The 12,082-nt window shown below is 36.9% G+C and overlaps 1 protein-coding gene across 11 annotated transcripts in view; it reads right to left on the bottom strand.

The window, feature by feature from the left end:
- Positions 1-12,082, bottom strand: part of EDA2R (ectodysplasin A2 receptor) — a 115,222-nt gene that overhangs the window by 52,033 nt on the left and 51,107 nt on the right. For 8 of the 11 annotated variants that reach the window (XM_070365528.1, XM_070365522.1, XM_070365531.1 and 5 more), the window contains one exon: positions 4,378-4,449. The exons of the other annotated variants lie outside the window; for them this stretch is intronic. In XM_070365528.1, the coding sequence (XP_070221629.1) occupies positions 4,378-4,449 (72 nt within the window). The remainder of the gene's footprint in view (positions 1-4,377; positions 4,450-12,082) is intronic. 11 annotated transcript variants of the gene reach the window in all.

The raw sequence follows: 12,082 nt of genomic DNA, 5'->3' as shown, positions 1-12,082 counted from the left end.
AATAGAAAAAAATTCCATCAGGAGGAGACTGGTTGAATAAACTATGGAAGATAAACAACAGAGTATCTTGCAGGTATAGAAAGGAATGAGGATAATCTATATAGAGTGCAATGAAATGATCTCCTAGACATATTGTTAAATGAAAAAGAAAATCAAGGTCGAGAAAAGCAAGCTACCATTTACCTAAATATGAAAGAGTAAAGTTGGTCCAAGTACACACACATAAATATGTGCTTATATTACAAAAAGAAACAATAGAAGGATAAACCATAAAACAAAAATTAAAACAATAATGGAGAGGAGGGGACATACCTAAAAGAAGAAGGAAGGAATACGTTGGATGGGACAAGCATAGAACTGAGAATTTGGGAATATGCATTGTTTTATAGATTAGGCTTTTATTTTTTTTACTTTAATTTTATTTTTAAACTTTACAAAATTGTATTGGTTTTACACAATGATATAACAAGATTAAATTGAAAATAAACCAATTGTTTAAAATTTAAATGAAACAAGTCAACCTAAAATGAAAGAGAGAGAGAGAGAGAAAGAAGAAGATGATGAAGAAGAAAAAGAAGAAACTGAAGGGGAAGAAGAAAGGTGAGGGGAGGGGAGAAGAAAGAAGGGAAAGGAAAGAGAAGAGGAAGGGAGAGGAAGGAGGATGTGTGTGTGTGTGTATAATGCTATCATCATGACTGAAACATAGTAAGTCTTTAATATACATTAGGTATTGTTCTTATCGGAGGCATTTCTTTATCATGAGCACTGGAATAAAAAGACCTGGACCTCACTCCTCCGTTGTTCACTTGCTAGACAAGGGAATGATGAGACCTAGCTAGCTAGTATTTATTGGGAATCAACCATGTGTCAGTCATGCCTCTTTATTTTATTCATAAATTCAAACAATATTTAATGAGCAACTACTCTGTGTAATGATGCTATTCTAGATGTTGTGACTAAAATGAATCAATCAGAAAAATTCCTGTATAACAATCCCAAGTTGTACACTCTCATCTATGTTTCACAAATAAGCAGGGTTGAGGTACAGTGGTGTATCACAACAAGTGACCCATCCTGGGAAAACTCTTCCATAATCAGAGATACTAGGCTGCAGTGGGTGCAACATGGTCAGTTGTTCAGTCGTGTCCAACTCTTAGTGGCCCCATGGACTGTAGCCTGCCAGGCTCCTCTGTCCATGGGATTTCCCAGGCAAAAATACTGGAGTGGGTTGCCATTTCCTTCTCCAGGGCATCTTCCCAACCCAGGGATAAAACCTGCCTCTCCATGTATTGGAGAAGGAAATGGCAACCCACTCCAGTGTTCTTGCCTGGAGAATTCCAGGGACAGGGGAGCCTGGTAGGCTGCCATCTATGGGGAGGCACAGAGTCAGACACGACTGAAGCAACTTAGCAGCAGTAGCAGTGCCACCTGGGATACAAGGGGGATTCCAAAGCAACATGTATCCAGTCCAAAAAGACTCTCTGTCCTGTGAGTCTGAAATTTCTCCCCGACCGAGAGACATGTGGCAATGGTGTATTGGTGCAATGTGATGGTTCAGTTCAGTTCAGTTGCTCAGTCGTGTCTGACTCTTTGCGACCCCATGAATCGCAGCACGCCAGGCCTCCCTGTCCATTACCAACTCCCGGAGTTCACCCAGACTCACGTCCATCAAGTCAGTGATGCCATCCAGCCATCTCATCCTCTGTTGTTCCCTTCTCCTCCTGTCCCCAATCCCTCCCAGCATCAGAGTCTTTTCCAATGAGACAACTCCTCACATGAGGTGGCCAAAGTACTGGAGTTTCAGCTTTAGCATCATTCCTTCCAAACAAATCCCAGGGCTGATCTCCTTCAGAATGGACTGGTTGGATATCCTTGCAGTCCAAGGGACTTTCAAGAATCTTCTCCAACACCACAGTTCAAAAGCATCAATTCTTCTGTGCTCAGCCTTCTTCACAGTCCAGCTCTCATATCCATACATGACCACAGGAAAAACCATAGCCTTGACTAGACGGACATTTGTTGGCAAAGCAATGTCTCTGCTTTTGAATATACTATCTAGGTTGGTCATAACTTTCCTTCCAAGGAGTAAGCGTCTTTTAATTTCATGGCTGCAGTCACCATCTGCAGTGATTTTGGAGCCCCCAAAAATAAAGTCTGACACTGTTTCCACTGTTTCCCCATCTATTTCCCATGAAGTGATGGGACCGGATGCCATGATATTTGTTTTCTGAATGTTGAGCTTTAAGCCAACTTTTTCACTCTCCTCTTTCACTTTCATCAAGAGGCTTTTTAGTTCCTCTTCACTTTCTGCCATAAGGATGGTGTCATCTGCATATGTGAGGTTATTGATATTTCTCCCGGCAATCTTGATTCCAGCTTGTGTTTCTTCCAGTCCAGCGTTTCTCATGATGTACTCTGCGTATAAGTTCAATAAGCAGGGTGACAATATACAGCCTTGACATACTCCTTTTCCTATTTGGAACCAGTCTGTTGTTCCATGTCCAGTTCTAAGTGTTGCTTCCTGACCTGCATACAGATTTCTCAAGAGGCAGGTCAGGTGTTCTGGTATTCCCATCTCTTTCAGAATTTTCCACAGTTTATTGTGATCCACACAATCAAAGGCTTTGGCATAGTCAATAAAGCAGAAATAGATGTTTTTCTGGAACTCTCTTGCTTTTTTGATGATCCAGCGGATGTTGGCAATTTGATCTCTGGTTCCTCTGCCTTTTCTAAAACCAGCTTGAACATCGGGAAGTTCACGGTTCACGTATTGCTGAAGCCTGGCTTGGAGAATTTTGAGCATTACTTTACTAGCGTGTGAGATGAGTACAATTGTGCGGTAGTTTGAGCATTCTTTGGCATTGCCTTTCTTTGGGATTGGAATGCAAACTGACCTTTTCCAGTCCTGTGGCCACTGCTGAGTTTTCCAAATTTGCTTGCATATTGAGTGCAGCACTTTCACAGCATCATCTTTCAGGATTTGAAATAGCTCCACTGGAATTCCATCACCTCCACTAGTTTTGTTCATACTGATGCTTTCTAAGGCCCACTTGGCTTCAAATTCCAGGATGTCTGGCTCTAGGTCAGTGATCACACCATCGTGATTACGTGGGTCGTGAAGCTCTTTTTTGTACTGCTCTTCTGTGTATTCTTGCTACCTCTTCTTAATATCTTCTGCTTCTGTTAGGTCCATACCATTTCTGTTCCTTATCGAGCCCATCTTTGCATGAAATGTTCCCTTGGTATCTCTAATTTTCTTGAAGAGATCTCTAGTCTTTCCCATTCTGTTGTTTTCCTCTATTTCTTTGCATTGATCGCTGAGGAAGGCTTTCTTATGTCTTCTTGCTATTCTTTGGAAATCTGCATTCAGATGCTTATATCTTTCCTTTTCTCCTTTGCTTTTCACAGCTATGAAATGTGATGGTATCCTACCTCAAAAAGTGCACTGGTCTGGGAGTGTCCTTTCCTTTCCTCCACAACTCAGAGACTTCTTTCCTCTAATCTAGATGCATCAGAGACCTGGCTCAATCCCTTACATCCCCTAGACAGGATCAGGTAAGAGTATTGAGAGCCAGAGAAGAACTAGATAAATCACACAGACCAAAATCACAACCACAAAGACTCTGAAATTTAAATTATTAGAACCAGACTCACAAAAGTAGACTACGATCTGTGTGATAAACACAAACAGGTAACTGTCTGCTAAAATAAAAGATTTAAATAGAACCCTGAATCTCCTAATTGAGAAAATGTCCAAAATGTGAAAGAAAAATCTCCTGTCAAAACAAGAATCAGGGAAATGCAATGTGAATAAGAAATGGCAATCACTGACACCAATACTTAGATGAAACAGATGTTGGAATAACCTGACAAGGATTTTAAGGCAGGCATCAACAAGCAATCACAAATTATACTGAGAGAAAAGAAAAATTAGAAAATCACAGCAAAGAAATAGGAATTATAAAAATATGTAATTTTACATAGAAATTCTAAAAATAAAAACAGAAATAAATCTCACTATATGAAGTCAGTAGTAGTGAGGAGATGGCAGATAATAGAATCACTGAACTTGAGGACAGAAAAACAGAATGTATGCAATCATGGACCTGTGGGACAACAATGAAAGTTCAAACAATTATATTATCAGAATTTCATGAAAATAAAAGTAAAATATGTGACTGAAAATATTTTCAAAGAAATAAATGTTAATACTTCACAAATTTGGCAAAACAGCTACTGATTCAAGAGGATGAGAAATTCCTAAATAGAGTAAGTTTAGAGAAATGCAAACCAAAACATATTGTAATGAAATTTCTAAAGACTAAGAAAAAATCTTAGAAGTAGCTAGAAATAAATGACACCAACTAAAGACAATACCAATAGAAATGACAGGGGTTTTCTACTTGAAGTTATGCAGGCTTCAATGAAGAGGTCAATGTTTCTCAAGTGCTGAAAGAAAAAAAAAACTGTCATAAGTGCAAATTCTGTATTCAGTGAAAGTATCCTTCAGGAATTAAGAGGAAATAAAGATATTCTGAGGCAAAGGAAAACTAAAAGAATGTGTTTCTAGTAGATCTATTCTTAAAGAATGGATAAATTGAGTTCTTCAAAGAGAAATAAAAATTCAAACAGAAAATAAATGATTAAATTATAGAAGAAGAAATTCTGGAGCATCAAGAAGAAAATAAGAAACATTGAAAGAGCAAAAATATGGGTATATACAATCAACTATCCTCATGAGTTTTATAAATTGTGTTTATTGGTTAAAAGAAAAATCTCAAAATTATCTGATACTCATAGCAATGATATTTGTAAGTGAGAAAGTAAAGGAACCTAAGTAGAATGAATGTTTCCATACTGTATTCAAAAAATGATAAAATGTTGATACCAGTGGAGAATGTTAATTCACATGTGTATAATACAGTAAATCCACTCTAAGTCCACTATATACAAATGAATTCCATTCTGAGAGCATGTTCATTAAGTCCAATTTGTTTGTAAGTCCAACAAAGTTAGCATAGGTACCCAGTTGGCTATACAGTAGTGTACTGTCATAGGTTTATAATACTTTTCACACAAATAATACATAAAAACAAAAAATAAAGAGAACATTTTAAATCTTACTGTATATAACCTTGAAAAGTACATTAGTACAGTGCAACAGCTGGCACACAGGTGTTGGCATCTATTGAATGGGCAAGATTTAATGACTGGAGAGGGAGAGGAGGTGGGAGATAGTAGAGATAAAGGATTGTCAACAATAGGAGATGGAGGGCAAGCTGCAATTTCACTCACATCTGACACTGATGGAACACATACTTGTATCTTTGAAAATTCACAACTTGAAGGTTCAAATGTAGGGGACTTAGTATACCCATAATGATGTCAAGGAAAACTATACAAAATTATCACAAATAAATCAAGATGGAATCCTAAAAATTTGTTCAAGTAATCCACAGGGAAGCAAGGAATGATGCATGGAAGAACAAGAAACATAAAAAACAAATGGATAAAATGGCATACTTAGGGTCTAACATATCAACAGTTACTGTAAATATAAAAAAATTAGTACACCAATTAAGAGCTGAGATTGGCACAGTGTATACAATAAACACTATCAAATTGCCCTCAGTAAGAATTTCAGGGATGGCTTCAAGATGGTGGAGGAATAGAATGGGGAGAGCATCTTCTCCCCTACAAAAGATCACCTCTCCCACATCAAAAGATCATCTCCATGTGGAACAATTACACCCAACAACTTCTGAACACTGGCAGAGGACCCCAGATGTCCAGAATGGCAAAACAATCTCCTCAGAATGAAGGGTTATGTCTTCTGTGCTGTGTAGCCTGAGAAGTCTTGATGCCACTGTAAGAGGTTAGGCCTGAACCCCAGAGGCAGTAGACTCAACTCCAGTTCTTTGAACCATCAGAGAACCCCCAAAGCCATGGAACATTAATAGATGAGAGCCCACCCAAAGGCCTCCATACCTACACTGAGACAAAACTCCACCAAGAGCCAGCAAGCTCCCAGTGCAGCGTGCCCCATTCCAGTCCTCCAGCAAAACAGGAACACAATGCTGAATATTAGCAGACAGGGTGCCCAAAGCCATAGCAAACCCATAGACACCCCAAAACTCACTACTGGACACTGCAAAGCCCTCCAGAGAGAAGATATCCAGTTCTATCCAACAGAACACTGGCACAAGTCCCCCCACCCATGAAACTTTCACAAGGCACTGGTCCAACCCCACCCATGGGCAGCAGACTCCACAATTAGGAGAAACTACCACCCTCCAGCCTGCAGAAAGGAGAACCTAAACACAGAAAACTAAACAAAGTGAAAAGACAGAGAAATACACAGCAGATGAAGGAACACAGAAAAAACTCAGAAGATCAAACAAATAAGGAGGAGATAAGGAATCTATCTGAAAAATAATTCAGAATAATGATAGGAAAGATGATCCAAAATCTTGACAACAAAATAGAGGCATGGATAAATAGTTGGAGGCATGGATTGAGAAGATACAAGAAATGTTTAACAAGGACCTAGAAGAATTAATGAAAAAACAGTCAACAATGCAATAACTAAGTTTAAAAATACAGTGGAGGGAACCAACAGTAGAGTAATTAAGGCAGAAGAATGGATAAGAGAACTGGAAGACAGAATGGTGAAAATAAATGAAGCAGAGAGGAATAAAGAAAAAAGAATAAAAAGAAATGAAGATAACATAAGAGACCACTGAAACACCATTAAGCACCCCAACTTTTGAATCATAGATGTCCCAGAAGAAGAAGATAAAAGGAAAGGGCATGAGAAAATATATGAGATTATAACTGAAAACTTCCCTAAAATAGGGAAGAAATACCCATCCCAAAAGCCCAGAAAGTCCCAGGCAGGATAAGCTAAAGGAGAAACATGTCAAGATATATATTAATCAAACTAACAAAAATTAAAAACAAATATTAAAAGCAGTGAGGGAACAGCAACAAATAACACACAAGGGGATCCCCATAAGGTGAATGACTGAATTTCAACACAAGCTCTGCAGGCCAGGAAGGAATGGCAGGAATACTTAAAGTGATAAAAGGGAGAAATCTACAGCCAGGATTACTCTATTCAGAAAGGATCTCATTCAGATGTGAAGGAGAAATCAAAGGCTTTACATACAAGCAAAAGCTAAGAGAATTCAGCACCACCAAACCAATGCTTCAACAAATGATAAAGGAACTTCTCTAGATAGAAAACACAGCAAAGGCCTATAAAAACAAATCCAAAACAAAATAACAAAATATAAACACAATATTAAACTGAAAACAATAAAGTAAATGGTAATGGGGTCATACATATCAATAACTACCTTAAATGTAAATGGGCTAAATGCTCCAAGAAAAAGACATAGATTGGCCATATGGATACAAAAACAAGACTCCCATATATGGTGTTTACAAGAGATTCACCTCAAATCTAGGGACACACATAGACTGAAAGTGAGGGGCTGGAAAAAGATATTCTATACAAAAAGAGATCAAAAGGAAGCAGAAGTAGTAATACTCATATCAGATAACATAGACTTTAAAATAAAGACTGTTTTAAGAGATAAAGAGGAACACTGCATAATGATCAAGATATCAATCCAAGAAGACAATTATAAATATATATGCACCCAATGTAGGGGCACTTCAATCCATAAGGCAAATGATAACAACTATTAAAGGGGAAATTGACAGCAACACAGTAATAATGGAGGCCTTTAATAAATACTCCACCCACACCAATGGACAGATCATCTAGACAGAAAATTAATAAGGAAATACAAGCTTTAAATGACACATTGGAGCAGTTGGACCTAACATATCTACAGGGCATTTAATCCAAAACCAATAGATTTCACTTATTTTCTCAAGTGCACATGGAACATTCTTCAGGATAGATCACATCCTGGACCATAAATCAAGTCCTGTTAATTAAAAAACAACAACAACAACAACAACAACAACAAAAAACAAATCATTTCAAACATCTTTCTTGATCATTATGCAGTAAGATTAGATATCAACTACAGAAAAAAAGACTATAAAAAACACAAACACATGGAAGATAAACAACACAGTTCTGAAGATCACTGAAGATATGAGAAAGTAAATCAAAATATGCATAGAAACAAGTGAAAATGAAAACACAACTACTCAAAACCTATAAGATGCACTAAAAGCAGTGCTAACAAGGAAGTTCTTAGCAATACAAGCTTACCTCAAGAAGCAAGAGATACATAAAGTAAACAACCTAACATTACACCTAAAGCAACTAGAGAAAGAAAAACAAAAACAAAAAACCAAAGTTACTAGAATGAAAGAAATCGGAAAGATCAGAGCAGAAATAACTGAAAAAGAAATGAAGGCAGCTATAGCAAAGATCAACAAAACTAAAAGCTGGTCTTTAAGAAGATAAACAAAATAGACAAACCATTAGCCAAACTCATCAAGAAAAAACATGGAGAAGACTCAAATCAATAAAATTAGAAATGAAAACAGAGAAGTTACCACAAACAAATCAGAAACAAAAAGGATCATAAAAGACTGCTACAAGCAACTATATGCCAATAAAATGGACAACTTGGAAGAAATGGGCAAATTCTTAGAAAAATATAGCCCTCTAAAACTGAACCAGGAGGAAACAGAAAATATGAACAGACCAATCACAAGCATGGAACTCAAAACTGTAAACAAAACTCTTCCTAACAAACAAAAGCCCAGGACCAGATGGCTTCACAGTTAATTTATACCAAAAATTTAGAGAAGAGCTAACACTTATCCTACTCAAACCCTTCCAGAAAGTTTCAGGGTAAGGAAAACTGCCAAACTCATTCTATGAGGCCACTATCACCCTGATACCAAAACCAGATAAAGATGACACACATGCGAAAAAAAAAAATTATAGGCTAATATCACTGTGGAACGTAGATGAAAAAATCATCAACTAAATTCTAGCAAACAGAATTCAACAACATATTAGAAAGATCATACATCATGATCAGATGGGCTTTACTGCAGGGATACATAGATTATTCTATATATGCAAATCAAACACTGTGATATGCCATGCTAACAAATTGAAAGATAAAAACAAGATGATCATCTCAGTAGATGCAGAGGAAGTCTTTGACAAAATTCAATACCCATTGTGATAAAAACTCTCCAGAAAGTAGGCACAGAAGAAACATACCTCAACATAATAGAGACCATATACAACAAACCCATAGCAAACACTATCCTCAATGGTGAAAAACTGAAAGCATTTCCTCTAAAATCAAGATGAAGGAGCCACTTTCACCACGACTATTCAACATAGTTTTGGAAGCCATAACCACAGCAGTCAGAAAATTAAAGAAACAAAAGGAATTCAGATTGGAAAAGAAGCAAAACTTTCACTGTTTGCAGATTACATGATTCTCTACATAGAAAACCTTAACAACACCATCAGACAATTACTAGAGCTAATCAATGAACATAGTAAAGTCATAGGATATAAAATTAATACACAGAAATCCCTTGCATTCCTATACACTAACAATGAAAAATCAGAAAGAGAAATTAAGGAAACAATTTCATTCACCATTGCAACAAAATGAATAAAATACTTAGGAATAAATTTATCTAAAGAGAACACCTATATACAGAAAACTATAAGACACTGATAAAATAAATCAAAGATGACACAAACAGAGAGACACACCATGTTCTTGGACTGGAAGTATCAATATAATGAAAATGACTATACTACCCAAAGTAATCTATAGACTCAATGCAACCCCTATCAAACTATGAACTGTACATCTCACAGAACTAGAACAAATAATTTCACAATTTGTATGGAAACACAAGACATTTTGAATAGCCAAAGCAATTTGAGAAAGAAGAATCGAGCTGGAGGAATCAACCTTCCTGACTTCAGACTATACTACAAAGCTACAATCATCAAGATAGTATACTACTGGCAAAAACCCAGAAATATTTACCAATGGAACAAGATAGAAAACCAGAAGATAAATCCATACACCTATGGACACCTTATCTTTGACAAACGAGGCAAAAAAAAAAAAAAATACACTGGAGAAAATAGTGTCTTCAACAACATCATCTCATACTGGGCAGAATGCCATCATCAGAAAGTCTACAAACAATAAATACTGAGAGGGTGTGGAGAAAAGGGAATCCTTTTACACTGTAGGTGGCAATGAAAATTGATACAACCACTATGGAGTATAGTATGGAGATTCCTTGAAAAACTAGGAATAAAACTACCATGTGCCCCAGCAATCCCAGTACTGGGCATATATCCTGAGGAAACCATAACTGAAAAAGACACATGTACCCCAATGTTCACTGCAGCATTATTTACAATTGCTAGGATATGCAATCAACCTAGATGTCCAGATGAATGGGTAAGGATAAGATAAGGATAAGGATAAGATAAGAATGGATAGCAACCTAGATGTCGTCAGATGAATGGATAAGGAAGTTATGGTGCATATACACAATGGAATATTACTCAACTATAAAAAAGAACACATTTGAGTCAGTTCCAATGAGGTGAATGAACATAGAGACTATTATACAGAGTGAAGTAAGGCAGAAAGAGAAAGACAAATATATATTAATGCACATATATGAAATCTTGAAAGATGGTACTGACAATCCTATGTGTAGGGCAACAAAAGAGACACAACATAAAGATGAGACTTTTGGACACAATGGGAGGTGAGGTGGGATGATTTGAGAAAATAGCACTGAAATATACACATTACCAAATGTGAAATAGATAGCCAAGGGGAGTTTCATCTATGATGCAGGGGATCCAAAGCTGGTGCTTTGTAACAACCTGAAGAGGGGTGGGTAGGGAAGCAGTTGGAAGAGGGGTTCAGGAGGGCAACGATACACATATGCCTATGGCAAATTCATGCTGATGTATGACAGAGGCCATTACAACATTATAAACTAATTATCCTACAATTAAAATAAATTAATTAATTTTAAAAATAATTTCTTAAATAGGAGTTTCATTTCTTAAGAAATTAGAAAGGAAGAAAGTATCATGAAAAATTTATATTGAAAATTTTGTTTCCTAATGGGGAAACAAAGAAAACATGTTCAAATGATCATGTCCCCCCAAATTCTTTTCCTGCTAACTAGTTTTATAACAAGAAAAATATTGATGTTCTTAATTAATTTTACCAAGCTAACACAGTTCTGATATAAAATTTGAGGCACAAGGGCTTCCCTGGTGCCTCAGACTATAAAGAATCTGCCTGCAATGCAGGAGTCGTGGGTTCGATCCCTATGTTGGGAAGATCCCCTGGAGAAGGGACTAGCTAACCACTCCAGTATTCTTACCTGGAGAATTCCATGGACAGTGGAGCCTGGCAGGCTACCATCCATGGGGTCGCAAAAAGTCATACACGACTGAGCAACTAACACTTTTACTTCATTTTCAGCATAGTGCTGATATCAATTTTGATGCTGATAGTGTACTTATTTATTATGCTGCTACTGCTAAGTCGCTTCAGTCATGTCCGACTCTGTGCGACCCCAGAGATAGCAGCCCACCAGGCTCCCCCATCCCTGGGATTCTCCAGGCAAGAACACTGGAGTGGGTTGCCATTTCCTTCTCCAACGCATGAAAGTGAAAAGTGAAAGTGAAGTCACTCAGTCGTGTCGGACTCTTAGCGACCCCATGGACTTCAGCCTACCAGGCTCCTCCATCCATGGGATTTTCCAGGCAAGAGTACTGGAGTGGGTTGCCATTGCCTTCTCCAACTTATTTATTATACTTATTTATAAATAAAGTACTTATTTATTATAAATAAAATATTAACATAAAACATAAGAGGGCATTTAACCCAAAATCACAATAAAAAATGCCTTATCCTGGGGATGGAAGATATTTTAATTTTGGAATTTATTAATATAGGTTATCAAATTAATGATACAGTCATTAAATAGTCAAGAGATAATGACAAAATGAAATAAAATTAAAAATCACTTCTGATTTTTTAAAAATATTATACATTATATAAAAGATTTT

This window comes from Bos mutus, chromosome X (assembly GCF_027580195.1).
Source record: "Bos mutus isolate GX-2022 chromosome X, NWIPB_WYAK_1.1, whole genome shotgun sequence".
NCBI lineage: Eukaryota > Metazoa > Chordata > Mammalia > Artiodactyla > Bovidae > Bos > Bos mutus.
Note: the sequence above shows the minus strand (reverse complement) of the source record. Positions and strands in the feature narration are given on the sequence as shown.